Source organism: Aotus nancymaae, unplaced genomic scaffold, assembly GCF_030222135.1.
Source record: "Aotus nancymaae isolate 86718 unplaced genomic scaffold, 86718_ANA_hifiasm-v0.15.2.pri h1tg000007l, whole genome shotgun sequence".
NCBI lineage: Eukaryota > Metazoa > Chordata > Mammalia > Primates > Aotidae > Aotus > Aotus nancymaae.
In genome coordinates this window covers 33,333,809-33,361,049 of record NW_026988418.1, presented here as the reverse complement: position 1 = coordinate 33,361,049, position 27,241 = coordinate 33,333,809, and the positions used below count along the sequence as shown (strand labels likewise).

General features: G+C 34.2%; 1 protein-coding gene across 2 annotated transcripts in view; it reads left to right on the top strand.

Annotated features, from left to right (window-relative positions):
- LRRC40 (leucine rich repeat containing 40) overlaps positions 1-27,241 on the top strand; it is a 77,457-nt gene that overhangs the window by 7,402 nt on the left and 42,814 nt on the right. For both annotated transcript variants that reach the window (XM_012442557.2, XM_012442558.3), the window contains exons 2-7: positions 13,059-13,240; positions 15,198-15,271; positions 17,874-18,003; positions 21,639-21,762; positions 23,870-24,012; positions 26,597-26,769. In XM_012442557.2, the coding sequence (XP_012297980.2) occupies positions 13,059-13,240; positions 15,198-15,271; positions 17,874-18,003; positions 21,639-21,762; positions 23,870-24,012; positions 26,597-26,769 (826 nt within the window). The remainder of the gene's footprint in view (positions 1-13,058; positions 13,241-15,197; positions 15,272-17,873; positions 18,004-21,638; positions 21,763-23,869; positions 24,013-26,596; positions 26,770-27,241) is intronic.

The following is a 27,241-nucleotide window of genomic DNA, read 5'->3' as shown; positions in this document are numbered from 1 at the left end:
CAACAAGGGAAAACCTTATCTCTACTAAAAATACAAAAATTAGCCAGATATGGTGGCACATACTTGTATTCCCAGCTACTTGGAAGGCTGAGGCAAGAGGATCACCTGGGTCAGAGGGGTCGAGGCTGCAGTGAGCTGTGATCTGACCACTGTCTGGGTGACAGTAAGATCCTGTCTCAAAAAAAAAGAAGTTAACACAAACTATATTTACTAAGGTTTTAAATAACCATCTTAAATCTATATAAACCATGTTCTGTTTTACTATTTAGCTTCATTCTGTATTTTGACTATTGGTGGTTTAATAGAACTTATTGTGATATTTCTAAATAGCTAACGAGGATTTATTAAAGTATCCAGGATATTTTAATAACACATAATTCCAGAAAAAACTGTGCTTCCAGGTAAGCTGATTGTTAAAACAAGCTAATTCTTAAACAATTCTTAGAAATTAAAGCAAGAGGAAAGCCCATATATATGTATGGATTACATATACACACACACATATACATGTGTGTTTATATATGTGCCAGAATCTTAAGATGAACATTTAATTTTTTTTATTGTACTTTCAGTTCTGGGGTACATGTGCAGAACGTGCAGGTTACATAGGTATACATGTGCCATGGTGGTTTGCTGCATCCATCACCCCATCTGTGGGGATCGCTCCAGCGTAGAGACCCCTAAGTGTCTCTGCCATAATGGAGTTTGAGCCCAGACACATTTCTCCCCTCCTGGACGCAGTCGAGCTAAGGGAAAGAAGGAAGTGCAGAAAGTTTGATTTTGCAGAAGTTTTCTGGTTCACTGATCTAACAGCTTGGCTGGGTGAAGGCTTTGTGGTTTCACTGCACATTCTATTTCTTAAAGTTTCTGCTCTGGGCTTGTTTTATAACTCCGTTACCAGGTACTCACTAAAGCTTGTGACTATTCATATGACATTTGAAATTGTTACCTCTAAGATTTATACCTTGGTTTGACCATTGTAAAATGTGATCTTGTTTCTGTGTTTCGATTATCGGATAAGTAGAAAAGGTCACCTGTTTGTTTTATGACTTCTTGATCAATCTTTATGACAGTTGATTGTATGCTTCTCCTTTTACTAGTTTTAACTTGAACCCTAGGCTTGTAATGTTGTGATTTTCTCTTCTCCTTTGTTGTAGTTACCTCACTAAGTAACCTGACGTCAGCCACTGCAGGCTAAAGGGTATATAATGAGACCCTGTGCACAAAATAAATCGCTGACTTGGGCAATCCTCGTCAGCCCTCCAGACCCCAAAACTTTCCTGTCGTTCTTTTCTTCTGCGCACTCTCTCTTCCAGGTATTGGGACCCTCTTGCTGGTCAAGAAACCCCCGGCAAACGTGCCAATCTCACGGACCACAACACCCATCATCTACATAAAGTATTTCTCTTAATGCTATCCCTCCCCTATTCCCCCACCCCCTGCTAACCCTCCTCTAGCCCCTCGCCCCCTGACAGGCCCTGGTGTGTGATGTTCCCCTCCCTGTGTCCATGTGTTCTCATTGTTCAACACCCACTTATGAGTGAGAACATGCAGTGTTTGGTTTTCTATTCTTGTGTCAATTTGCTGAGAATGATGATTTCCAGCTTTATCCATGTCTGCAAAGGGCATGAACTCATCATTTTTTATGGCTGCATAGTATTCCATGGAGTATATGTGCTACATTTTCTTATCCAGTCTTTCATTGATGGGCATTTGGATTGGTTCCAAGTCTTTGCTGTTATGAACAGAGCCACAATAAACATATGTGTGCATGTGTCTTTATAATGGAATGATTTATAATCCTTTGGGTATATACCTAGTAATGGGATTGCTGGGTCAAATGGTATTTCTGTATCTACATCCTTGAGGAATTGCCACACTGTCTTCCACAATGTTTGAACTAATTTGCACTCCCACCAACGTGTAAAAGCATTCCTATTTTTCCACATCGTTTCCAGCATCTGTTGTCTCCAGATTTTTTAATGATCACCATTCTAACTGGTATGAGATGGTATCTCGATGTAGTTTTGATTTGCGTTGCTGTAATGACCAGTGATGATGTGCTTTTTTTCATATGTTTTTTGGCTGCATGAATGTCTTCTTTTGAGAAGTGTCTGTTCATATCCTTTGCCCACTTTTTGATGTGTGGTTTTTTTAGTTAGTTTGTTTGTTTTCTTGTGTATTTGTTTAAGTTCTTTGTAGATTCTGTATATTTGCCCTTTGTCGGATGGGTAGATTGCAAAAATTTTTTCCCATTCTGTTGGTTGCCAGTTCACGCTAATGATAGTTTCTTTGGCTGTGCAGACGCTCTTTAGTTTAATTAGATCCCACTTGTCTATTTTGGCTTTTGTTGCAATTGGTTTTGGTGTTTAAGCCTAGGTTTTCTTCTAGGGTTTTTATGGTATTATGTCTTATGTTTAAATCTTTAATCCATCTTGAGTTAATTTTTGTATAAGGTGTAAGAAACGGATCCAGTTTCAGCTTTCTACATATGGCTAGCCAGTTTTCCCAACATCATTTGTTAAATAGGGAATCCTTTTTCCATTCCTTATTTTTGTCAGGTTTGTCAAAGATCAGATGGTTGTAGATGTGTGGCATTATTTCTGAGGCCTCTGTTCTGTTCCATTGGTCTGTATCTCTGTTTTGGTACCAGTACCATGTGAACATTTAATTTTAGTCTATTAAAATCTAGGGAAGTCTTTTTGTTTGGATTACAAGACAAGGAACTAGATTGTTAATTGAAAGTCCTATTCCTGTTTCTTGATTCATTAAAATAATTGTTAAATTTTAGTGCCTCAACCTCTTGAAATGTATTTGTCAAGTTATTATTACCAATGTCAGCTTTTTTGATAAATTAATGCAAATTTAAATTATTCCTGTATTATTGTCATACTCAGCCATTTGCATTTTAATATGTTTCTAGAGTAGGAGAGGAAAAGGAGGAGTTAGATAACAAGTGGACACCCTCAGTCATAGATACTGTCATAGGAAAAAACCAGACTGAGAAAAATGGAATTACAGTTTCGTTAAGACTTATTTTCATCATAAAGCTGAAGGTACTCTCAAAGTAATAAATTTCGGTATATTTTTCTCTCACAGAGATTGGTAAAAATGTTTTCCTTTTCATATGTTAAGCATTGTTTCATTTTTCTTACAATGTCCTTCTGGACTTTAGGACAGAACAGCTCCCGTTATGCTTTCTAACTTAATAATGGCTCAGATGGTCTAAATCACAAAGATATATATATCCCTTTGAGTCAAACTCAAGCTTCAACTAAGTTGATGCTTTTCATATAACTCTTTATATCTTTGGGATGTGTATTTGTGTGTATTTTTTATTAAAATTTAAAGATAATCTGAAAGTGAGAGTGCAGTATTGTGCTTTGCCAGTATGAGGTTCTTTAATGTATGAGTCTGTTGGTGGCCGTGAATAAACTACAATGGAGAAAACTGAAATGCTTATCGATGAGCTTTCCCTGATTTTTTACATAGTGATTTGATTTCTTGGTTTATTCTTTTAAAGTGCTCATAATTGGTTATTCAGTGAATAACATTTGTAGGATAAGCTGTTATCATCAGAATACTACCTCAAACCTAGCGTAACCCTTTTTGTACTACTGTTGTTAGGTCCTAGCATTTAATTGTCAATGGGGACCTCTCATTTAATCAACAAGGAAACTGGGGACCAGAGAATACCATATTAAGGTTACTGACCAATATGATTAGTTGCAGGGTTTAAACCACAACCTTAGGTCCTGGACTCTTAGATCGGTGGTTTGAGATACCATACTGTGTATCATAATTTAACATGTTTACTGTTTTTTGGAAGACTGGAATTGGCATAGGCTAGAATATGGACCTTAATGGGAATTGGGTATGATTTTCTGCCTTAAGGAAATAGTTATCATTACTATGGGTGATCGTGATGTCTATGTTCACATTGTCTAAAAAAGTCAAAAAAAGATTTTTAAATTTCATGGTTTGTTGCTCCTATAGTTTACTGGCTACATATTCCTTTTTTTTTTTTTAAATGAGTCTCACTCTGTTGCCTAGGCTGGAGTGCAATAGTGTCATCTTAGCTCACTGCACCCTCCGCCTCCTGGGTTCAAGCAATTCTCCTGCCTCAGCTTCCCACGTAGCTGGGATTACAGGTGCCCATCACCATGCCCAGCTGATTTTTGTATTTTTAGTAGAGACGGGGTTTCACCATGTTGGTCAGGCTGGTCTCGAACTCCTGACCCCAGGTGATCCACCTGCCTCGGCCTCCCAAAGTGCTGGAATTACAGGCGTGAGCCACCGTGCCTGGCCACATTTTTTTTATGCTTCTGTGCAAACGCATTTTAAGCATTTTAAAAATTTCTTCTCTGTCTCTTTATCCACCCATATCATATAAATATCCTCCCCAAAGTAGATAGTTCTCTGTGATCAACCCATTTGTGAGTCCTCATTTCTGTAGTTAGCTGTTACCAGTGGAAAAAAGAGTAAGACAGTTTGCTTAAAAAAAAAAAGAAAGAAAAACTGGGGAAGGCCGGGGACCAGGTATGATTGCTTGTGTCTATAATCCCAGCACTTTGGGAGGCCAAGGTGGGAGGATCACTTGAGCCCAGGAGTTTGAGACCGATCTGAGCAACATAATGAGACCTAATCTCTACAAAAAACTTAAAAATTGGCTGGATGTGGTGGCACATGCCTGTAGTCCTCATAGTTCTAGCTACTTGTGAGACCGAGGCAGGAGGATCTCTTGAACCTGTGAGTTCAAGGCTGCAGTGAGCTATGACCATATCCCTGCCCTCCAGCCTGGGTGACAGTCTCTCAAAAAAAAAAAAAAAAAGAAAGAAAATACATCCTTTTTCCCCCGCAGTACTTGTTAAGGGCCATGTCGTCTGTTGTGGAAGCTTGTACTCAAGTTGGCTTTTTAAATTTTAAATAATCAAAATTAAATAAAATTAAAAATCAAGTTCATCAGTTACTTTTAACTACATTGCAATGCTCAGTAGCCATATGTGGCTAGTAGCTATCATATTGAATAGTGCCAATGTACGGCATTTCCATCATTGTAGAAAGTTCTATTGAGCAGTACTGCTTAAGGATATTGTATCTACCCTGTGATATAGATTATATGTGTGTATTTTTTCCCATAGAATTGCTTTGATATATTATATTATCTCTATTTTAAAATTATTCTTTTTTGGGATTAACATTATTGAACTACCATTTACAGAGAGTATATTGCATCCATTTACAGTTCAATGAGTTTTGACAGATATATGCAATCATGTAACCACTACTGCAATCAAGATATAGAACATTTTCAACATCTTGAAAAGTTTACTTGTCCCCCTTTGCTGTCAGTCCTACTGTTGGCTCCACATAACTACAGATCTGTTTTTTGTCAATGTAGATTAATTTTACTTCTTTTATAATTGCATGTAAATGAAATAATACATTTGCAATTTTGTTGTTGTTGTTGTTGTTGTTGAAGGCTTCTTTTGCTCAGCATCATGCTTTTGAGTTTCATCCATGCTGTTTACATCAGTTGTCCTTTTTTTTCTTGAAACTGGATCTCTCCCTCTGTTGCCCAGACTAGAGTACAGTGGCACAATTGTAGCTCATTGCAACTTCAAACCCCTGGTCTCAAGTGATCCTTCTGCTTCAGTCTCCTAAGTATCTGGGACTACAGGTGTGTGCCACCATGCCTGGCTAATTTTTTTCTTTTTAATAGAGATAAAGTCTTGCTATTTTTCCCAGGTTGGTCTTAAACCCCTGGGCTCAAATGGTCCTCCTACTATGGCCTCCCAAAGTGCTGCAATTATGGACATGAGCCACCACACCCAGCCAGCAGTTTTTAAAATTGTTGAGTAATAGTTCATTTTATGTATAAAATTCAATTTGTTTATCCATTAACCTGTTGATGGACATTTGAGGGGTTTCCAGTGTGGGGCTGTTATGAATAAAATTGCCATAAACTTTCTTGTATAGTTTTTTTTTTCCTTAGAAAGAAACATTTCATAGGGACTTAGAAACAGAAGGCATGTCTGTGTCTTGAGCAGTGGTGGGATAAGATGGTGGAGCTCTGTGCCTCATGTACAAGTCTTTGTGTAGACATCATTTCTGTTGAATCCATACCTGACAATGGAATTGCTGTATTGTATAGCAGTAAGTATACATGCTGGCATGTAATCCCAACGCTTTGGGAGGCCGAGGTGGGCGGATCACTTGAGGCAGGGAGTTCGATACCAGCCTGGCCAACATGGTGAAACCCTGCCTCTACTAAAAATACAAAAATTAGCCAGGTGTGGTGGCACATGCCTATAAGCCCCGCTGCTTGTGAGGCTGAGGTAGGAGAATTACTTGAGCCCGGGAAGTGGAAGTTGCAGTGAGCCAAGAGTGCACCACTGCACTTTAGCTTGGGTAAGGAAGTGAGACTCTGTCTCAAAAAAAACCAAAAAACATTTATCTAACATTATAAGAATTCACCAAACTGTTTCCCACTAGCAACATTTGAGAGATTGAGTTGTTTCACATCACATTACCAGCACTTTGTATTTTCAGTCTTTTAAATATTAACCATTCTTGTGGCTGTGTTGGAGTAGCTCCTTGTGGTTTCAATTTGCATTTCCTTTGAAACTATTGATGTTGAGCATCTTTTCCACTGCTTGTTAGCCATTTATATATCTCTGTTAAGTGTTTGTTCCAATTTTTGTCTTTTTTTAAAAAAAAATGGACTTTTATTCTTGAGTAACAAGACTTTGTATATATTTGAGATACAACTCCCTCTCAGATATCTGTATCAGTAGCTATCTAATATTTTCTCCCAGTGTAGCTTATTTTCTTTTTTGTTTTTTCTTTTGTTTTCTTTTTTTTTCCTTTTTTTTTTATTCTAGCTTATTTTCTTAATGGTGGCTTTAGAAACATGTAAGTTACACATTTTTATGAAATCCAGTTTATCAATTTTTTTTTTATGATTCACTTTTTTCTGTTTCAAGACTTTTTTTGGCTCATCTGATGGCTGTGAAAATTTTTTCCTCTGGTTTTTTTTTTTGGAATTTTTATAGTTTCATCGTTTACATGTAAGTCTGTGTTCCATTTGGAGTTAATTTTTGAGTGTGTCACAAGATAGAGTTTGAGGTTCATTTTTATAGTTTATTTTATAGTTATTCCAGTACCATTTGCTGTAAATATGATTCCTTTTTTATTAAATTATATTGGCACTTTTGTTAAAAACAAATTTTCAGTATTTTATTGTGTGGAATTTTTTTCTGAACTCCTTTTCCATTGACCTATATGTTTATCCTTATGCTAATACCACACTATCTTGACAAATGTAGCTTTATGGTCAGACTTGATATAAAATACTATAAAGCCTCCTGTTTTGTTCTTTTATTTCAAAATTGTTTGACCTAATTTAGTTCTTTTGCATTTCAATACACATTTAGAATTGGTTTGTTAATTTCTACAGAAAAGCCTTCTGGTATTTTTGTTAGGATTGTGCTGAATCTGTAAGTCACGTTGGGGAGAAGCGGCATCTTTATAATGTGGAGTCTTCCAAACTGTCATATGTTACATTTCTCTACTTAGCTAGACCTTCTTTAAGTTTTCATAGTAAGGTTTTGTGTTTTCATACTACAGATCTTGTACATATTTTGTAAATTTAATACTATTTCATGGTTTTGGATGTCTTGTAAATCTTTTAGCATTTTGAAAAATTTTTATTTGATTGCTAATACATAGAAACACAGTTATTTTTCATATTGAGCTTGAATTTTGTGACCTTTCTAAACTCATTGATTGCATATAATTTTTTTGTAGATTCCTTAGCACTTTGTACATAGATGATCATGTTGTCTGTTAATAGGGACAGTTTTACTTTTTGTCCAATCCGAATGCCTTTTGTTCCTTTTTTTTCTTTCTTTTTTTCTTTTTGTCTTACTGCATTGGTCAAGACCTCTAGTAAAATATTAAAGTAGTAAAAATGAGCATCCTTGCCTTGTATACTATTTCACAGAGAAAGCACTGCATCTTCTACCATTAACTATGATGTTAGTTTTAGCTTTTTCACAGATGCTTTTTATAAGGTTGAAGGAGTTCCCTTTTTCTGAGTTTTTATTGTTAAATGTTGTCAGACTTTTTTGTGTGTGTGTTTCTTGATGATTACATAGTATTTCTCATTTTTCTGTTGATATGGTAGATTGTATTGATTAATTTTCAAATGTTAAACCAGCCTTGCAGTTTTAAGATAACTCACATTTGGTCATGGTGTATTATCCTTTATATAGATTTGCTAAATTTGTTCAGGAATTTGGGTCTATAATCATTAGATATTTTGGCCTGCAGTTTTTGTTTTTTTCTCTTTTAATGTATTTATCTGCTTTTGGTATCAAAGTAATGCTGGCCTTATAAGATGAATTGGGAGCTGTTCTTTCCTCTATGTTTTGAAAGAGTTTATGTAGAATTAGTATTATTTTCACTCTAAATATCTGCTAGAATTCACCAGTGAAAATATCTTCTTGGGCACGGTGGCTCACTTCTTTAATCCCAGCACTTTGGGAGGCTGAGGTGGGCGGATCACCTAAGGTTGGGACTTCGAGACCAGCCTGACCAACATGGAGAAATCCCGTCTCTACTGAAAACACAAAATTAGCTGGGAATGGTGGCATATGCCTGTAATCCCAGCTACTTGGGAGACTGAGGCAGGAGAATCGTTTGAACCTGGGAGGTGGAGGTTGTAGTGAGCCGAGATCGCGCCATTGCACTCTATCCTGGGCAATAGAAGCAAAACTCCATTTCAAAAAGAAAAAAGAAAATGTCTGACTGGAATTTTCTTTGTGGGGAATTTTAAATAGTTAATTCAATTTCTTTAATACATGCAAGGCTACTTTCTATTACTGTTGTGCTTTTTTTCCCCTATTCCAGGAATTTATCCACTTTATCCAAGTTGTTGGATTTGTTGGCATAAAGTTGTTCATAATATACCCTTATCCTTTTAACATCTGTAGGATCTATAATGATATTGTCACTTTGATTCCTGATTTTGATAATTTGTTTCTTCTTTTTCTTTCTTCGTCTGTCTAGTTAAGGGTTTATCAATTTATTAATCTTTTTAAATAAGTTTTTTTTTATTGCTTTTTCTTTGTTTTTGTCTCATAGATTTCCACTTTTTATTTCCTTGCTTTTGCTTTCTTTGGATTTAATTAATTCTTTTTTCCGTGTTCCTAAGATTGTAGCTTAGATCATTGTGGGATGGGGTTATAGATGAAGCAACACTAGTCATGTGCTGATGATTGTTAAAACTGGGCAATAGATGCATGGAGTTTTATTCCATTATACTTTTTTTTAAACATTTATTTTAGGTTCAGGGGTACATGTGCAGGTTTATTATGCAAATACACTTGTGTCACAGGGGTATGTTATACAGATTATTTTATCACCCAGGTACTAAGCCTAGTACCCAGTAGTTATTTTTTTCTGATATTCTCCCTCCTCTCACTCTCTACCCTCAGAAAGATCTCAGTGTCTGTTCTTCCCTTCTTTGTGTTCATGAGTTCTCAATCATTTAGCTCCCACTTAGAAGTGAGAACATACAGTATTTGGTTTTCTTTTCCTGTGTTAGTTTCCTAAGGATAATAACTTCCAGCTCCATCTTCCTGAAAAAGACACGATCTTTTTCTTTTTTATGACTGCATTGTATTCCATAGTGTATATGTACCACATTTTCTTTATCTAGTCTGTCAGTGATGGGCATTTAGGTTGATTCCATGTTTTTGCAATTGTGAATAGTTCTACAATGAGTATTTGTATGCATGTGTCTTTATGGTAGAATAACTTATATTCTTCTGGGTTTATACTTAGCAAGATTGCTGAGTCAAATGGTAGTTCTGTTTTTAGGTCTTTGAGGAATTGTTGTACTACTTTCTAAAATGGTTGAACTGATTTACACTCCTGTCAGCAATGTGTAAGTGTTCCCTTTTCAGCAGAGTTTCAGGATAAAAAAATCAATGTACAAAAATCACTAGCATTTCTATATACCAATAACGGCCAAGTGAAGAGCCAAATCAGGAAGGCAATCTCATTCACAGATGCCACAAAAAGAATAAAATACCAGAATACAGCTAACCAGGGAGGTGAAATATCTCTACAATAAGAATTACAAAACACTGCTCAGAGAAATCAGAGGTAACACAAACAAATGGAAAAACATCACATCTCATGGATAGGAAGAATTAATATCATTAAAATGGTCATACTGCCCAGAGCAACTTACAGATTCAGTGATTCTCCTACCAAACTACTGATGACATACTTCAGAGGACTAGGAAAAAACTAATTTTAAAATCCATGTGGAACCAAAAAAGAGCCCAAAGAGCCAAGGCAGTCCTAAACAAAATGAACAAAGCTGGAGGCATCACATTACCTGACTTCATTATACTACTCTTTAAATTTATGTATATGTTTGAAATTTTATACAATATCCAACTCCATAATAATCTTTTCATATTTATATGTTATTGACATTCAATTTTACATTGGTAGTTTCTGTTTTAGATATTGGTAAACTAATTGTAGGATAACTCCATACAATTTCTTAACAATTAAGACTATATATGCTTTTTAATGGTTCTTATGGGACAGTTGCAACAGTGACATGAATCTTGATGTCATAAGCTCTGGAAGAAATTGGGATACCTCAAAAACAATTAATGTTGAAAAGAATGAGTAGTAAGTAATTGTTTGTGGGAAAGCAACTGGATATATGTTCAATAACAGTATAGTATCAACATGTATCTGCCCCTTGTTAGTTCCCACAAAGACCAAGTTTGTTAACAAAAATATCTGAATAATAATAATAAAACGTTAATACCCATTTAGTGTAGTTGAGTAGGTAATAGGTATTTTTATTATGTTGTGTACAAATTTCTTGTTATCCCCACCTTTCTCCATCCAAAAAAAGACATTTGTCATTACAATGCTTTTTAGGTATAATGGCCTTAATGTACCCGTGTATAGATGTCAGAAAAAAATGCACGCACAAATATTCTATGTAACATCTTTAGGAGTAGAATTGTGCATCTCACATAGCTTTTTCTATATATCTTCTTCTTTAGTGTTTTTTGTATTGTGTTTTATCTTGCCTTTTTTAGTCTGGAGCTTTTTGTGTGTGACCCAATACTATATGGCACATCAGTAGGTTTTGTTTTTTTTTTTAAGAGTCACATTTATTTTTAGTCAAATATATATGTGACCACATTTCTGTTGGCTGCTTTGTTGTCAGTAAATTCACATGCTAATTACTTGGCTGATCTCTGTTTCTCATTCCCACTCAACTAATTACCCATACCTACATACCAAAATAATAATGATGATGATACACTGTGTGGTGCTTTGGCTCGCAAATTGGTCAAGAATGGTGAAGATATTTTATTTGGCTCCACTTTAAAAATAAACCTCATTCCATAAACAGAAACACAGGTGGATTCATATTCTGTGTTGTTAATACTTAATGGAGATTCAGTGGTAGAAGAGTAAAGCGGAGAATACCTAATCAAACATAAGGAGTAAGAGAGGTACCTTATAATTTATTTTAATATGAATGTAGATAGCTTATTGTTTTTCTTTTTCTTTTTTTTTTTAAGTTTTTTTTTTTTCAGAGACAGGGTCTCACTCTGTTTCCCAGGCTGGAGTGCCACGGTGTGATCACAGTTACTTACTGAACTTCAAAGTCCTGGGCTCAGGCAGTCCTCCTGCCTCAGCCTCTCAAGTAGCTGGGACTACAGGTGTGTGTCATCACACCAGCTGATTTTTTTTTTTTTAAGAGATAGGGTTTTGCTTTGATGCATAGACTGGTTTCAAACTCATGGCCTCAAGTGATCCTCCCACCTTAGCCTTCCAAAGTGCAGGGATTATAGTCCTGAGCCACTATACCTGGCTAGCTTATTTTTTAAGTGAGTGTAAGTCTCATGCCTTTCAGGGACTTGACTTCACTTCTGCAACACCATTTTATCTGATTAATCATCCAAAACTGCACTTAAGTGTCCTGAATCTGAAACTTTGACTATACCTTTCTGTTTAATCTCTGATGGTTTTGAAATGATAGTCAGTGGCAGCAAGGTATAACCAATTTTTGCCTAGATTAATACCAGCTTGAAGTTCTACATCATCCCTATATGTAGTCCTACTTTCAACGAGGAGCAAAGGACTCTATTTAAAATAGTTTTGCAACAACATTACAGCATTCTACCTTTGAAGCTTCAAGTTATTCCTGCTCGGTTTGTACAGTCTTATTTTCTATACAGGTATTGTCATTTGCTGTAATAGCGTAACACAGTGTTGTGTGGTGCCATAAGAAATAAAATTATATGTTAGATAAAATAGAGAGTAGTTACCGGAGTCAGATATTTCTCCCAAATATTAATGGAAAGCAAGACGATATATCACTGCCAGGGATTGAGTCACATCTGTGATACTTGACTAACTTTGTAACCCTGGCCAAATTATACATTTTCTTTGTCCTCTATTTTTCTCATCCTTCCGATTGGGCATAGTAATAACACCTACTTTGCAGGATTGTTCCAAGGCTTAAATGAATTTGTATGTTAGAAATATCTGTAGGTGTTAGCTATTATTACTAGTTCTTTCTGAGCCTTAGTCTATTCTTCTGTTATAAAAGTTATTACATATAAATGTTGATCTCCATGCCTTCTCTGTTAAACTGTTAACCTGATGGTAGAATGGATTCTTTATTTGTCTTATATATTTACCATAATGTGCTCTGCAGTGTATGTGCTGTGCAGTATATATAAACCTAGTAAACATAGTTGAATGAGGGTTAAAGTGAGAGCTAATATGTAGAGGACATGTTATCGGTATACAGCCTTTTTAAATAAAATCAACTTTCATTCTAGTTATAATTATTGCTATTTGACTAATTTTTTGCTTTAGAAAATGTTTTTCAGTTGATAAATGGAATGGCTGTTGTAAAAGCATGTCACTTAATATCTAGTTCTTGTTTTCATCTTTTTTTTTTCTTTTTTCTTTTTCTGGTGTGGTGCCGGTGGAACTAGTGCCACAGTGTGTCTGGAGAATAAATGTTGATATTCCTGAGGAAGCTAATCAGAATCTTTCATTTGGTGCCACTGAAAGATGGTGGGAGCAGACGGATTTGACCAAACTAATAATATCAAACAATAAACTTCAGTCACTTACAGATGACCTACGACTCCTGCCTGCACTGACTGTTCTCGATGTAAGTTGACTGACTGTAAATACGATATTAATTGAAGAGACTATGAAGCTAAATTTAGGCTTTGATACAGAAAACCTTTCATGTTTAGTTGATAGAATGCAAGGACGGATAATAAATTATTATGCTAGGCATAGTATAATGGTTAAAAGTGCAGGATCAGAGCACCAAGTTTATAATTCTGACTTTGCTACTAAATAACTGTGTGACCCTGGGAGAGTTACCTCTTTGTACCTTAGTCTCTACATCTGTAAACCAAGACTGCTAGTACTACCTATTTAAAAAATTTGTTTGTAGAATTAAATGAGTTAATGAGTACAAACAGAATCAATATTCAACAAGTGGTTATTTCTGCTTATCTTTTTGTTCTTATTATTACTATTTTGCACAGGCAAAATAGTGGTGTGATTGTGGCTTACTGCAGCCTTGAACTTATGGACTCCAGCCATTCTTCTGCCTCAGTCTCCCAAATAGCTGGGGCTATAATTGCACACCACTACACCCAGCTGTTCTTTTGTGTGTAGAGACGAGGATCTCACTGTGTTTCCCAAACTGGTCTTGAACTCCTGGCCTTAAACTATCTTCCTGCCTCAGCCTCCCAAAGTGTTGGGATTACATGCATGAGCTACTGCGCCTGGCCTATTTGTTACTATTTTTATCATTATTATTCTAGATACTAAAGCAAGTCTCTCTCTCTCTCTATATATATAGGCAAGTTTTATATATATATATATGTGTGTATATATATATATATATAATGTTTTATATATATAATGTTTGTTTTATATATATAATTTATATATATATATAAATCAGAGAGCTGTTTGAAGGCAAGTTTTATATATATATAAATGTTATATATAGGTGTGTATATATATATACATATATATAACATCAGAGAGCTGTTTATATATATATATAACTTGCCTTCAACTTCATTGAGTTAAATTATTGAACTTAAATTTTTGTGTTTTTATTTAGGGATTCTTTTTAGTCTTTTGTTGCTACGTCCTGTGGTAAAGTGAAGCATGAAGTATATATATCAGAATCTGCAGGCTTCTGCTATGCTTTACTTATCAACATAAGGAAATCCTCCAATTCATGTGTAGAAAAGTAGAATCTAAATAGATTAATGTTTAGGGAACTTTTTATTTTCATTATTTGTAAAATGAATGGATTGGCTTACTCTTAAGTTTCTTCCTACCTTAAAAAATATGATTCTGTGAGAACATGAGAAAAGTCCCTCTCTCTTTTCTCATTTAATTTTTGTATATATGGACATAAATCTTACCATCAGAGAGCTGTTTTTAGTTTCTAACCGCCTCATTTCTTCTTTGAAACTGAAATTCTACTCAATGAGTTGAAATTTTTCTTAGTATAATATTTAAAGTGGATGACTTAACATTTCATGATTTCTTTCTTTCTTTCTTTTATTTTTTGAGACAAGATCTCACTCTGTAGCCCAGGTATTTTTTGAGACAGGGTCTCACTCTGTAGCCCGGGCTGGAGTGCACTGGCACAATCTGGGCTCGCTGCAGCCTTGACCTCCTAGACAAGCGATCTTCTTACTTCAGCCTTCTGAGTAGATGAGGCTACAGGTGTGCACCACCACGCCTAATTAAAAAAATATTTTTTTGTAGAGACAAGGTCTCACTAATTTGCCCAGGCTAGTCTCAAACTCCTGGGTACAAGCGATTTGTCTTCTTCGACATCTCAAAGTGCTGAGATTACAGGTGTGAGCCACTGCGCCTGGCCTCAGTTCATGATTTCTAAACAGCCGTTTGGTCATCTTCAAACCGTTCTACATACAGAACAAGTATGTAGAATAGTAGTTCAGTAGTTCAATTTGTTGCCATTGAATTTGAAGAACAGGAGATTATTGACTAATAGTTTTGTACACTGGCAAACTTATATATTGTTAATGATAAGACTATCAATTTTGTCTTTTAAAAACTTTTAGATACATGATAATCAGCTGACATCCCTTCCTTCTGCTATAAGAGAGCTAGCAAATCTTCAGAAACTTAATATCAGGTAAAAATTAAGCTTATTTATTTCTATTATTGCCCTTATAATATAGCCAAGTCTGTTTTCTGGAGGTAAGCTAACTGGTTTGAGGGAAAATAGTCCCTCCAAGTAACAACAGTCCTTATTTGGTGGAAAACATGAAAGTACCATTGGTCAGCAAAAAAATATATACATAAAAAGGTGCTAATTATTTAGAACTCCATCAGAGTATCTTCCCCTTACAAGTCAAAGGCATAAATGTGGCCTGTAAAGACGAGAGTGGGGAGAGTTGAGAGGAAGAGAAGAGGCAGTAAATATAATAATCTTTAAATTTATTTAACATTAAAAAATATCTTTGAATTATCTCAGAAAGTGGTTAAAGCAGAATAAGAATTTTAAGTTTTAATTCTTTTTTTAAAAAGTTTTAATTCTTAGTTTGTATTTTTTTTCTTTGTTCATGTTAGCATTACCCCTCTCTTTTCTGGTTTTACAAATGTATGGCCAGTTGATTTTTTTTAAATGCTTAAAATTTTTTTCTTTCGTAAAACAATTCTTAGTGGTTATTTTAGTAAACCTCTTTGTTGACATCTCAACTTTTAAGTTACCTTGATATTCTAAAAAATATCTAAACAATAAGGAAGAAATGTAAAATCTTTCATAAATGAAATATTTCATGGTTTTTATTAGTAGTCATTTTTAAACTTCTCCAAGGACTTCTGGGGTTTTGTGGATATATTTTTTTAACTGTCGTGGATATACTGGTACATGGGACGTTCAGTAGCAAAGGTTCTAGCTAACTCTGTTTGCTCTCTGATACATACCCAGACTTTTAAGAAATAATAACTTTGCCTTATGTTTGTTTATAGACACAGACTATGGGAAAGGAGACCTAAAGAGGTTTTATTTTGAAGTAGAAATAAATGGTTTATGAACCATTATGAATAAAGCATAGTTTGAAAAACTGTGGCTTATAAAATAGATACAGTTGCAGATCTATGTAACAATATAGTCAAGTCTGTTTTCTGGTCGTAAGCTAACTGGTTTGAGGGAAAATAATTGTGCCAAGTAACAGTCTTAATTTGGTGGAAAACATAAAATTACCATTGGTCAGCAAAAATATATATACATGAAAAGGTGCTCATTATTTAGAACTCCATCAGAGTATCTTACCCTTACAAGTCAAAGGCATAAATGTGGCCTGTAAAGACAAGAGTCGGGAGAGTTGAGAGGAAGAGAAGAGACAGTAAGTGTTGAGTGACTTGGCTTAAGCTTTAGACTCTATACTTAAGAGTATGTAGATGTGTTCTCAGTGAAGAAGTTTTAAAAAAAAGAGTATGAATCTTAGGATGGAATAATTAGGCAAGAAAAGGAGATGGAGGAAATATATAGCTAAAATTACATCTCTGCCCAGTTAGATCCTTATCAAGTGTGCAAAGATTTTAGCTAAGTAACCAATAATAGTAACTGACTTAACAATATTATTGGTTCTTGTTTTAGAAGACACCTTTTGACTTTTTTTGTCCCAACTAGTTTTATTTTAGTGTAATTTAGGGTTATCATAAGCACCATATATTTCTCATTTCCCCCGTTACTTGTAAAGTAACTGTATATGGAATGAAAATAGCATGGAGTTCATAAGTGAATATTTAAGTTGTGGTAAACCTGGGAACTAGTTCAGTTGTCTCTTAATTATCACGAAGTGTATCATCTCTATGATTTGGGACTTCTAAACCATTAAACTGAATATCTTTACAGAAAGGCTCAACTGAAAAGAGCAAGTATGAAGAAGAGTGGAATTGCGTATTATATTCAACTTGACATGCTATGTCCTCAAACAGAAGTAACCATTTTTTGCCTTAAAGCCTAATATCCGTATAAGATGTAACTCCATTGTAGTATATGTGTGCATATAGTTTTGTCAAAATTCTAAAAATCAGTTATATATTAGTCCGTTTTCATGCTGTTGATAAAAACATACCTGAGACTGGGAAGAAAAAGAGATTTAATTGGACTTACAGTTCCACATGGCTGGGGATGCCTCAGAATCATGGTGGGAGGTAAAAGGCATTCTTACATGGCAGCAGCAAGAGAAAACTGAGGAAGATGCAAAATTGGAAACCCTTGATAAAACCATCAGATCTTGTGAAACTTATTCACTATCATGAAAACAGTTTGAGGGAGACTGCTCCCATGATTCATATTATCTCCCACTGGGTCCCTCCCACAACATGTGGGAATTATAGGAGTACAATTCAAGATGAGATTTGTGTAGGGACATAGCCAAAGCATATCACAGTATAATAAATGAGGAGTCTAGTATGTCCCTTCACATTGCATGTCCAATCAAGAGTTGATTATAAGCAAGCAATGAAAAAAATAACAAATTATTCATGTTTGGTTAAAAGCCTTTATTTCTTTGTTATTTTTCTTTGAAACCCCAATGTGGTTACTTGAGATTACTGTTATTTTAAAGGTACATATTTTTGGATATGAATTTTGATATGTACTTAAAGTTAGTAACTATATTTGATTTTTATGAGTCTGGTGTCATTGGTTAGCAAGAAATGTCTTTGATAAATATTTACTGTATTGCCACTAAATTATTCATCATTTTTTAATCAACCAATAGCCATAACAAACTGAAAATACTCCCCGAAGAAATTACAAACCTAAGAAACCTGAAGTGCCTGTACCTCCAGCATAATGAACTAACTTGTATATCAGAAGGATTTGAACAACTTTCCAATTTAGAAGATTTAGTAAGTTGTGATTTTCCAATTTTTGTATAATTTGGGGCGGTTGGATTTTTCATCAGGCTGAGAAATTAGATATGTGATTGAAACTGTGGGAACATGGACAGCTGATTTTATGAGTAGATTATCAGAAATGTGCATTTCAGTTACATTGCTAAATTTATCATTGCAAATTTGGTTTTCCTATATTATGAAATCAACTTCAAGTTTTAATTTAGGAAGAGTGTAGGAAAGGTGCAATGAAGATTACTTTGTTATTCAGAGTCTTTTACTGCCTAGCAGAATAGAGGAAAGTTGTCTTTAGCATATACTAATTTCTTTTCTATGCCCATTTCCATTTCCTTCTTTATATTACCTGCAGCCCTTCTGCCCTCTGAGTGTCCAGGTAATTCATTAAAGGTCTGCCTTCTCTACTTTTCAAAATGGCCACACTTCCTGGCAAAATTTTAATTCTATTGTTTCACTTAAATAGAGACAAACATAAAACAATACAAATGTTAATTTTAGTCATATTATTATTATTTGATTTTATTTTTTTGGGACAGGGTCTCACCCTGTTGCCCACACTGGAGTGCAGTGGCACAATCTCACTTATTGCAACCTCCACTTCCCATGTTCAAGTGATTCTCTTTCCTCAGCCTCCTGAGTAGCTGGGATTACAGACATGCACCACTACTGCCCGGCTAATTTTTATATATTTAGTAGAGATGGGGTTTCACCCTATTGGCCAGGATGATCTTGAACTCCTGACCTCAAATGATCCACCCGCCTTGGCCTCCCAAAGTGCTGGGATTGCAGGCATGAGCCACCATGCCCCACCTAGTCGTATTATTAAGAATAATAAAAACAACAGGCATTTCTCTTTGAGTGTTACATATTGCAAGGTAGGTAGTTTTATCCCCTAATATAATAAGAAAGTAAAACTTATAAAAAGGAAATTTGGAGCTGGGTGTGGTAGTTCGTGCCAGTAATCCTATCACTTTGGGAGGCCAAGGCGGGTGGATTGTTTGAGCCCAGGAGTTTGAGACCAGCGTGGAAAACATAGCAAACCCTGTCTCTATAAAAAATACAAAAATTAGCCAGGTGTGGTGGCACGAGCCTGTAGTCCTAGCTACTGAGGAGGCTGAGGAAGGGAAGTTGCCTGAGTCAGGGAGGTTGAGGCTTCAGTGAGCCATGATTGAGCCACTGCACTCCAGCCTAGGTGACAGGAGACCCTGTCTCAAAAAAAAGAAAGAGGAAAGAAAAACAGACAGAAAGGAAGAGAGAAAGAAAGAGAAAAGGAAATTTGTCAAAAGTAACGCAACTAATAAATAACAACATTAGAATTTGAAGTCAGCTTGACTCCAAAGTGCATCCATCTCTTTTTTTCCATTTTACGACCAAAGGAGTAAGATTACACTGTAGGCTATACCATCTGAAAGACTTTAGCTGTATCGAATCAAAGGTACTAATATATAATATCTACTCCACATAGTTAATTAATATTGCATTGTTATTCTTTTCCTTTTTACATGTTTTGGAAAACTCCTGTCGTTTTAGCCTTAAATTCTGTTTTTCATTAAAAGAAGAAATTACTCCTTTTACTTCTATTTTGGCTGTGTGTACATCCTCCTTGATATTTCCCTCATTTGCTTTAGTGTTTAAAAATCAAAATATGTACTCTTCTCAACCATTCCTTCAATGTCTTCTTGTTTTCCATATGATCAGATTGGAAATAAGTTTGGCTCAGATTGGAATTAGGTTTGGAAAGTAAAAGGAATAGGTAGATAAAATGAGTGGCAAAGGAGGAAGCCATCAGATTTTCTTGTAAAAATTGGTGGTAAAAGGTAGCAGTTGATTTAAAGAAGAGTCCATTTGGAGTTGAAAGCTGAAAGGAAAATTTAAATAAAATTTCTACTCTCCACCTTACCTGTTCCCAGAGACTCATTTGCATAATGAAAGGATGTTTCATTTCAGAATTATGTTTTACAAACTCAGTATCAAATAAATCATAAATGTGAGCAACAATATATTAAAATGGATTAAACCTATAATAATTTAAAGTAGTAATATTTCTTAAAGTTATATAAAAACTGCTTAGCACAATGCGGCTAATTAAATATTTGTTAAGGGAATGACTTGGCATACATATGGATTAATTTATATACAGTGTATTTATGTTTTATATCTAACAATTACTAACTGCACTAATTGTTCAACTTCATTAGTAATTTCATTTAGAATTTACAGGGGAATTTATTAGAATTATTTGGGTTTTAAAAATACTTTGAAAATTTCTGAATTAAGTTTTTCTTTAGTAACTTTATTTTAGGCTTTTCATTTTGGAATAATTTTAGGTTTATAGGAAAGCAAATATAGTAAAAAAGGTTCTCATATACCCTGCATCCAGCTTTCTGTAATACTAATATTTGATATAACCACTGGATACTTGTAAACACTCAGAAATTCACATAGGTACAATACTAATTAAACTGCAGACTTTAGATTTTCCCAGTTTTTCCACTAATATCCTTGTTTTTGTTTCAGAGTCCAGTGCAGGATACCACATTGCATTTAGTGTCAGTAACTTTTGATATTATAAAATATTTATTAGCAGTCTTTTGATTTTTAGAGTTTTTAGTATTAGAGTTATAGAGTATGTTATGTTGTATGTTGTTGATTATGATAATATATTGTTATTATAAAATAATTATGAATATATTTTTTAAAAAAGATTTCATCCAGTATTTTTACCTTTTTCCATCTTCTCAGTTTCGTCAGAGTTACAAAATGTTACTTTTAGATTAAATGAATTGTTTAGTGTTAAATTGTTTAATGTGATATTAAATGAAACTCTTCAGAGAATGGTTTTACTGTAAGTCATTTTTTCTTTTTTATTGTTGCCATTAACACTGCTTAACACTGTGCTGCTATTTAGTGGAACACTTTACACCTAATTTGAGTGTTATAAAAATTGCCTGATCGTAACAATGTCTTTTAAAGGGAGTTTTTAAAAAAGTTATCTTATAATTATTTAAAGAAAAAACAGAAACATAATGATTTAAAGAAACATTGAGGTATAGAGATTAATTAATCAATCTTGAGTGTATGAAGAGAGAGGATAGACTTCTGGTCCAGTCAGATCTGACTTGCTGAGGTCAGCGGAAGAACCAACAGAAAATACTTTTTTCCCTCAGAAATATGAATGACCATTTTTTCAGCTTTATTTTTCCTTTTCTAAGAAAGTCTTCTTTCTTGCAAAGATGTTTTTCATTTCATATGATAGTTTATTAATAATATGCCTAATTCTATATAGGTACTCGATAAATATTGGATGAACAAATGAGTTTTTGCATTGAAAATATGATGCATAATGTGGCATGACTTAGTTTTAACAGAAACCATTATGTTAAATATTTTTGAAGTTAGAATTCATTAATATGCTGTCTACTACCATTGATGAACATATAGTGGGCCTGCAGATATTGAAAAGAATGATGATGTGTGAAATTTTCAGTGAATGAGGGTTATACAAAACTTATCACCTCTTAAGTAGTCTCTTTTATGTTGTAATTCCTTCAAAAATTTGAAATCCTCTTTAGGGCATTATTTATTTTTTATTTACTTATTTATTCTTTTATTTTGTCTTCCTCTTTTTAAAGGATCTTTCAAACAATCGTCTTACAACTGTTCCTGCTAGTTTTTCTTCTCTGTCCAGTCTGGTGCGACTCAATCTTTCTAGTAATCAACTGAAGAGTTTGCCAGCAGAAATAAATAGAATGAAAAGTAAATATTTTCTATTTTATATAATACATAAATTTGAAGTTGGTGCAACTTGTATTTAGAAAATAATTTTTAATGTAGTTATAGAGAACTAAAGTAGTAGATTTTTATGGTGGTAAATGCAAACAATAGCAACTAGTCAGATTTTCTCCAGACCATTATGATGTATCAACTGCCTAAAGGATTACCATCATAAAGATACTTAGGCATATGAAAAATAGGAAAATATGATTATTAGTTGTAGTAGGATCATATACCTAAGCTGTATTGTCTCTTCATTCATTAATTCAACATTCATAAAGAGGTTATTCCCCTCTCACAGGTGGATCTACCTATGATAGGTAGTTGTATAATAGCTGTAGCCTCCTTGTGGTCCATAAGTAATAATGTCAAGAAATAAATCTTGTTTTGTCTGAGGTCCCAGATTGTCAATATTTTTTTAAAAAAAACAAAATGTCAAAATTTATTGGTTCTATTAAAGTTTGCCATCAAACCATAATATTTGAAGTAATATAGAACCAGTATTAAGAGATAAAAAAGTCAAGGTACATTTTAGTACCTTCTAAACATTTTAGTATACTTCATCATAGAATTCTTACAGTTTAAAATCATTAGTGATATTTTATTTGTTTGTTTAAAGAAACTGTTATTGCCAGGCACTGTGGCATGTGCCTGTAGTCCCAGTTACCCAGGTGGCTGAGGCAGGAGGATCACTTGATCCCAGGGAGTTCTGGGCTGTAGTGCACGATTGGGTGTTCACAGGCATCAATATGGTGACCTCCTGTAGTGAGGGATCACTAGGTTGCCTAAAGAGGGGTGAGCCAGCTCAGGTCAGAAACGGAGCAGGTCAAAACTCCCATCTGATCAATAGTGGGATTGCCCCTTTGAGTATCCACTCCACTCAAGCCTGGGCAACATAGTGAGATCTCTTCTCTCTCAAATACGTACATACATATATACATACAAACTGTTATTTTGTTAATTTTGTTATTATTTTTTGGTTGAGGGTTAGCCTTTTTTTTTTTTTTTTTTTTTTTTTTTGCTTATCAGTTGTAAGCCGCCTTCAGTTGTAAACCACCTTCAATTTTAAAAGCCTCCCTTTTGTGGGGCAAGTCAATTTCATGCATTCGATTGCAGATAATTTTGAGGTAAATTTCTATAATTGTATTGTTTTGCTTTATATTAATAGTTATTCATTGCTTAAAATTGGAGTTTTAAAGTGAGTTAAATCTGCCCTAAATCAAATTGACATTTTAGGGGAGTCTTTACCTGGGATACCAACGGTTCAGATTTTGCTGTATTTGTCATTGTTTTCAATAAAGAGCAGCTAAACATAAAATATGATATCTAGAATGAAGATATAAACAGCATGGACTTTTTTCATAAATTGAGTGAAAATATCTTGAGAGTTAGGAACGTATAGATAAATCAACTGAAAAATACTTTTGAGTTTATAGTAATTTTTCTAATATCCAGTGTTATTAATGATCAGATGCTTTCTGTTTCTCAGCCTTGACAGTGATACTTTTCAGCTGTTACACAGAGTACATTTAGTTGTACTTTAACAAAGTACCAGAACTTTATTTTTAAATGTATTACGAAGATGACCTGGACTATTACTAAATTGCGCAGGCTGGAGTGCAATGACATAATCATAGCTTAGTGCAGCCTCGATCTCCCCGGCTTAAGCATTCTTCCTGCCTCAACCTCCCCAGTAGCTGGGACTACAGGCACGCGCTACCATGCTCAGCTACTTTTTAAAAAATTTCTAGTAGAGGCAAGGTCTCACTGTATGTTGCCCAGGCTGGTCTTGAACTCCAGAACTCAAGCAATCTGCCCACCTTGGGCCTCCCAAAAAGTGCTGGGATTACAGGTGTGACCACCACACCTGGCCTAAATAATAATTTTAGTATTACTATTTTTCTTTAATTATAATTAAATGTAAAAAAATTACATTTAATTCAATGGTGTTTAAGTACTCTTAATGATATGGCACAGGTTCCTAAGTCATAGCGATTTCCTACACATTCTTTAAAGTTGTATATGAGCAGAAACTATTTTTTTTTGATCTTTTAGCGTATTTTTGTTTTTCACTGAATATGTATTACAGGATTGAAGCATTTGGATTGTAATTCAAATCTCTTGGAAACTGTACCTCCTGAATTGGCTGGCATGGAATCACTAGAATTGCTTTATTTGTGGAGGAATAAATTACGTTTTCTACCAGAATTTCCTTCTTGTAGTCTATTGAAGGTACTATTTAGTTGATTATTAAGTAACTGTATGTTTTCCTAAAGTTAATTATTAAAATGCATTTTTTAAAGGAACTAATCTTGTTTTACATTGGGAATATGTATTAGTTATAAGTACTGTGTTTTTCCTATGTTAATACTTTCCAGAATTTTAATATGACTACTTACATTAGTGGCATTTTTAGTAATACCTTTTTTAAAGAAATAATTAAAAAAATAGAGATTTGTCCATTTCATCTGATGAGTAGTTTATAACTGGAGAAGTAGTAGATAAAGAGACTAAAATGGTAAGTTGGGGCCATACTGTAGGAGACCTGGAATACAAACCAGGATTAGATACCTAATTCTATAAATTACTACCTCTCACCTTTACCTAATCATAATCAACTGTGTTTGAAATGAATTATACTATTTTGGCTTTAAGTATGTAGAATTAATACTGCCTTCTAAATTTGTCATGGTTTGCTTTTTTTTAATATACATACCTTTAAACATTAGTGTAAAAAGAGTTTATTTTAAACAGAATGATGACATATAAAATAAACTGAAAGTTTTCCTTTAATAAGAATAATTTTCCATCTGATAATATAGTTTCTATTAATGGCAAATCACTATATAAAATAATCACTAATGAAAATGTTAAATAACAAACTGATTGCAGTTGATCCTTGAACAATGCAAGGGTTGTGGGCACTGACTCCTATGGAGTTGAAAATCTGTGTGTAGCTTTTGACTTCCTGAAAACTTAACTAGTAGTAGTCTCCTGTGACCTTACCAATAACATAAATAATTGATTAATGTATAATTAGTATGCCATATGTATTATGTACTAATTCTTACAATAAAGTAAGCTAGAGAAAATAATTTTATTAAGAAAAATCATAAGAAAGGGAAAATATATTACTATTAATTAAGTGGAAGTCAGTCATCATAAAGGTCTTCATCCTTATTGTCCTCATGTTGAGTAGGCTGAGGAGGAGGAGGAGGAAGAGAAGGGTTGGTCTTGCTGTCTCAGAGATGGCAGAGGTGGAAGGAAATCCATGTATAAGTGGACCTGCACAGTTCAAAGCCATGTTGTTCAGGGATCAACTGTGTTTATAGTACCATACTGTATTGAAACCATAAGTTTACATCATCTGCTTACAAGATGAATCGTTTGTCTGAAATGGTGAGCAACTTCAATCTATGGTATATGTCAAGCAATTTGACTTTTCTTGTAATGTCATGACTTTTCTCTGCTTCTTGGCAGAACTTCCAGCATCACTAGTGGCACTTCATATGAGTCCCATGATGTTATTTGAAATTTATAGTTTTGCACTAAACACTGTGAGAATCATGTAAGAACTGCAAGACATCATTTTTTACTGTGACACGCAATTTACTGGAGAGGTGAACTGCTCACGTGGAAATGATTAGCTTCATACAGGTCTTAAGTAGGATACTCACAGCATAGGCTCACCAAAGTACCAACAAGAAGTGACAACAGAATTATTATAGTAGTACAATATGTACTACAGTTAATTTTAGTGTAGGTATGATTTTTCTTTTTTTGAGGCAGAGTGTCTGATTTATTTTTTTTTCTTTTGAGGCAGAGTCTTGCTCTGTCATCCAGGCTTGAGTGCAGTGGCACAATCTCAGTTCACTGCAACCTCCACCTCACAGGGTTCAGGTGATTCTTCTGCCTCAGCCTCCCAAGTAGCTGGGTTTACAGGCCCTCACCACTACTCCTGGCTAATTTCTGTATTTTTAGTAGAGACAAGGTTTCGCCATGTTGGCCAGGCTGGTTTGGAACTCCTGACCTCAGGTGATCTGCCTGCCTCGGCCTCCCAGTGTTAGGATTACAGGCGTGAGCTACCGCACTTGGCCTAGTTTTATGTAGTTATGATTTAATACTACATCTTCGCATTTGTTTACATTTCTCTGTAAGTTGTATGTAAGTTTTGATAAATTTTAACTTTTTATAATAGATTTGTATATATTTTATGGTAGTCAATAATAAACCAATATTTACATACATTAAATGCCTTCATGACATATGTAACTTTTTCTTTATTTTAAAAATATTCTTAGGTTACACAGTTGGTTTGAAATTTTTTTCAAATTGTCACAAATCTCCAAAAAAAATTTCAGTATATTTTCTGAAAAAATTTTACATAAAAGTGGACCCTCACAGTTTAAACACTTGTTGTTCAAGGACCAACTGTATAATATAAATAACTTTTTAAGAAACTGATATTCCTTTGTTTTGAAAGTAATTTTTCATTAATATACTTTTTGGATTTATATTTTAATTAATTCTTTAAACATAACTACTAAAGTATTTCTTTACTTTGGTTTTATAAACTTGATGTTTCTGCCAGATTCAACCTTAATTATTTTTAAATTACCAGAAAATTTTCTCATTTGTCATTCTTTAGCTGAAAGATAGCTTAAATCTAATTGAAAATTTAAACATCTTGATATTTATAAGCTGCATTTTTTCTGTGTATTTATAATCACTTGAAATTGAGTACCTACAATTTTATTTTCATTACCTACTATAAAATTGAGTACAGAGATATTCGTAATCATCTTTGATTTTGTAGGAATTGCACGTAGGTGAAAACCAGATTGAAATGTTAGAGGCAGAACATCTTAAACATCTGAAATCAATTCTCGTGCTAGACCTGAGGGATAACAAGTTAAAATCTGTTCCAGATGAAATAATACTACTACATTCCTTGGAAAGGCTTGACCTAAGCAACAACGATATTAGTAGGTAAGTTTAAATGTCAAATGAATAGAAATTGTGTTTGTTATTGGTTATAATTCATAATTTGAAATATTTGTTTAAAAAACCCATGAGGTTCCTTTTCTCTAAATTGAATTCACTAAATATTGATTGAGCAGGAATTATGTACAGATAAAGAAAGATTAATTAGGTTTTATCTTTAACAGCAAGCTTGATATGATAATAGAAGCAGACATATTTATGACTTACTCTAACTAGATTATTATTAGTATTATTACTCTAACTAGAGTATAATTTTTTTCTAGTTAACCCCTAGAATTAAATTCTAAGAATGCTGGAACGTATTTAAAAGCATTGATGATTCTTTATTGCCATAACACTGTTTCCTAAATATGGCTATGTATCAGAATCATTTGAGAAACATTAAGAAAAAAAATGCAGATTCTGGGGCACTAATGAATCCAAATCTCTGATGATGGGACCCTAGAATTTTTGTTCT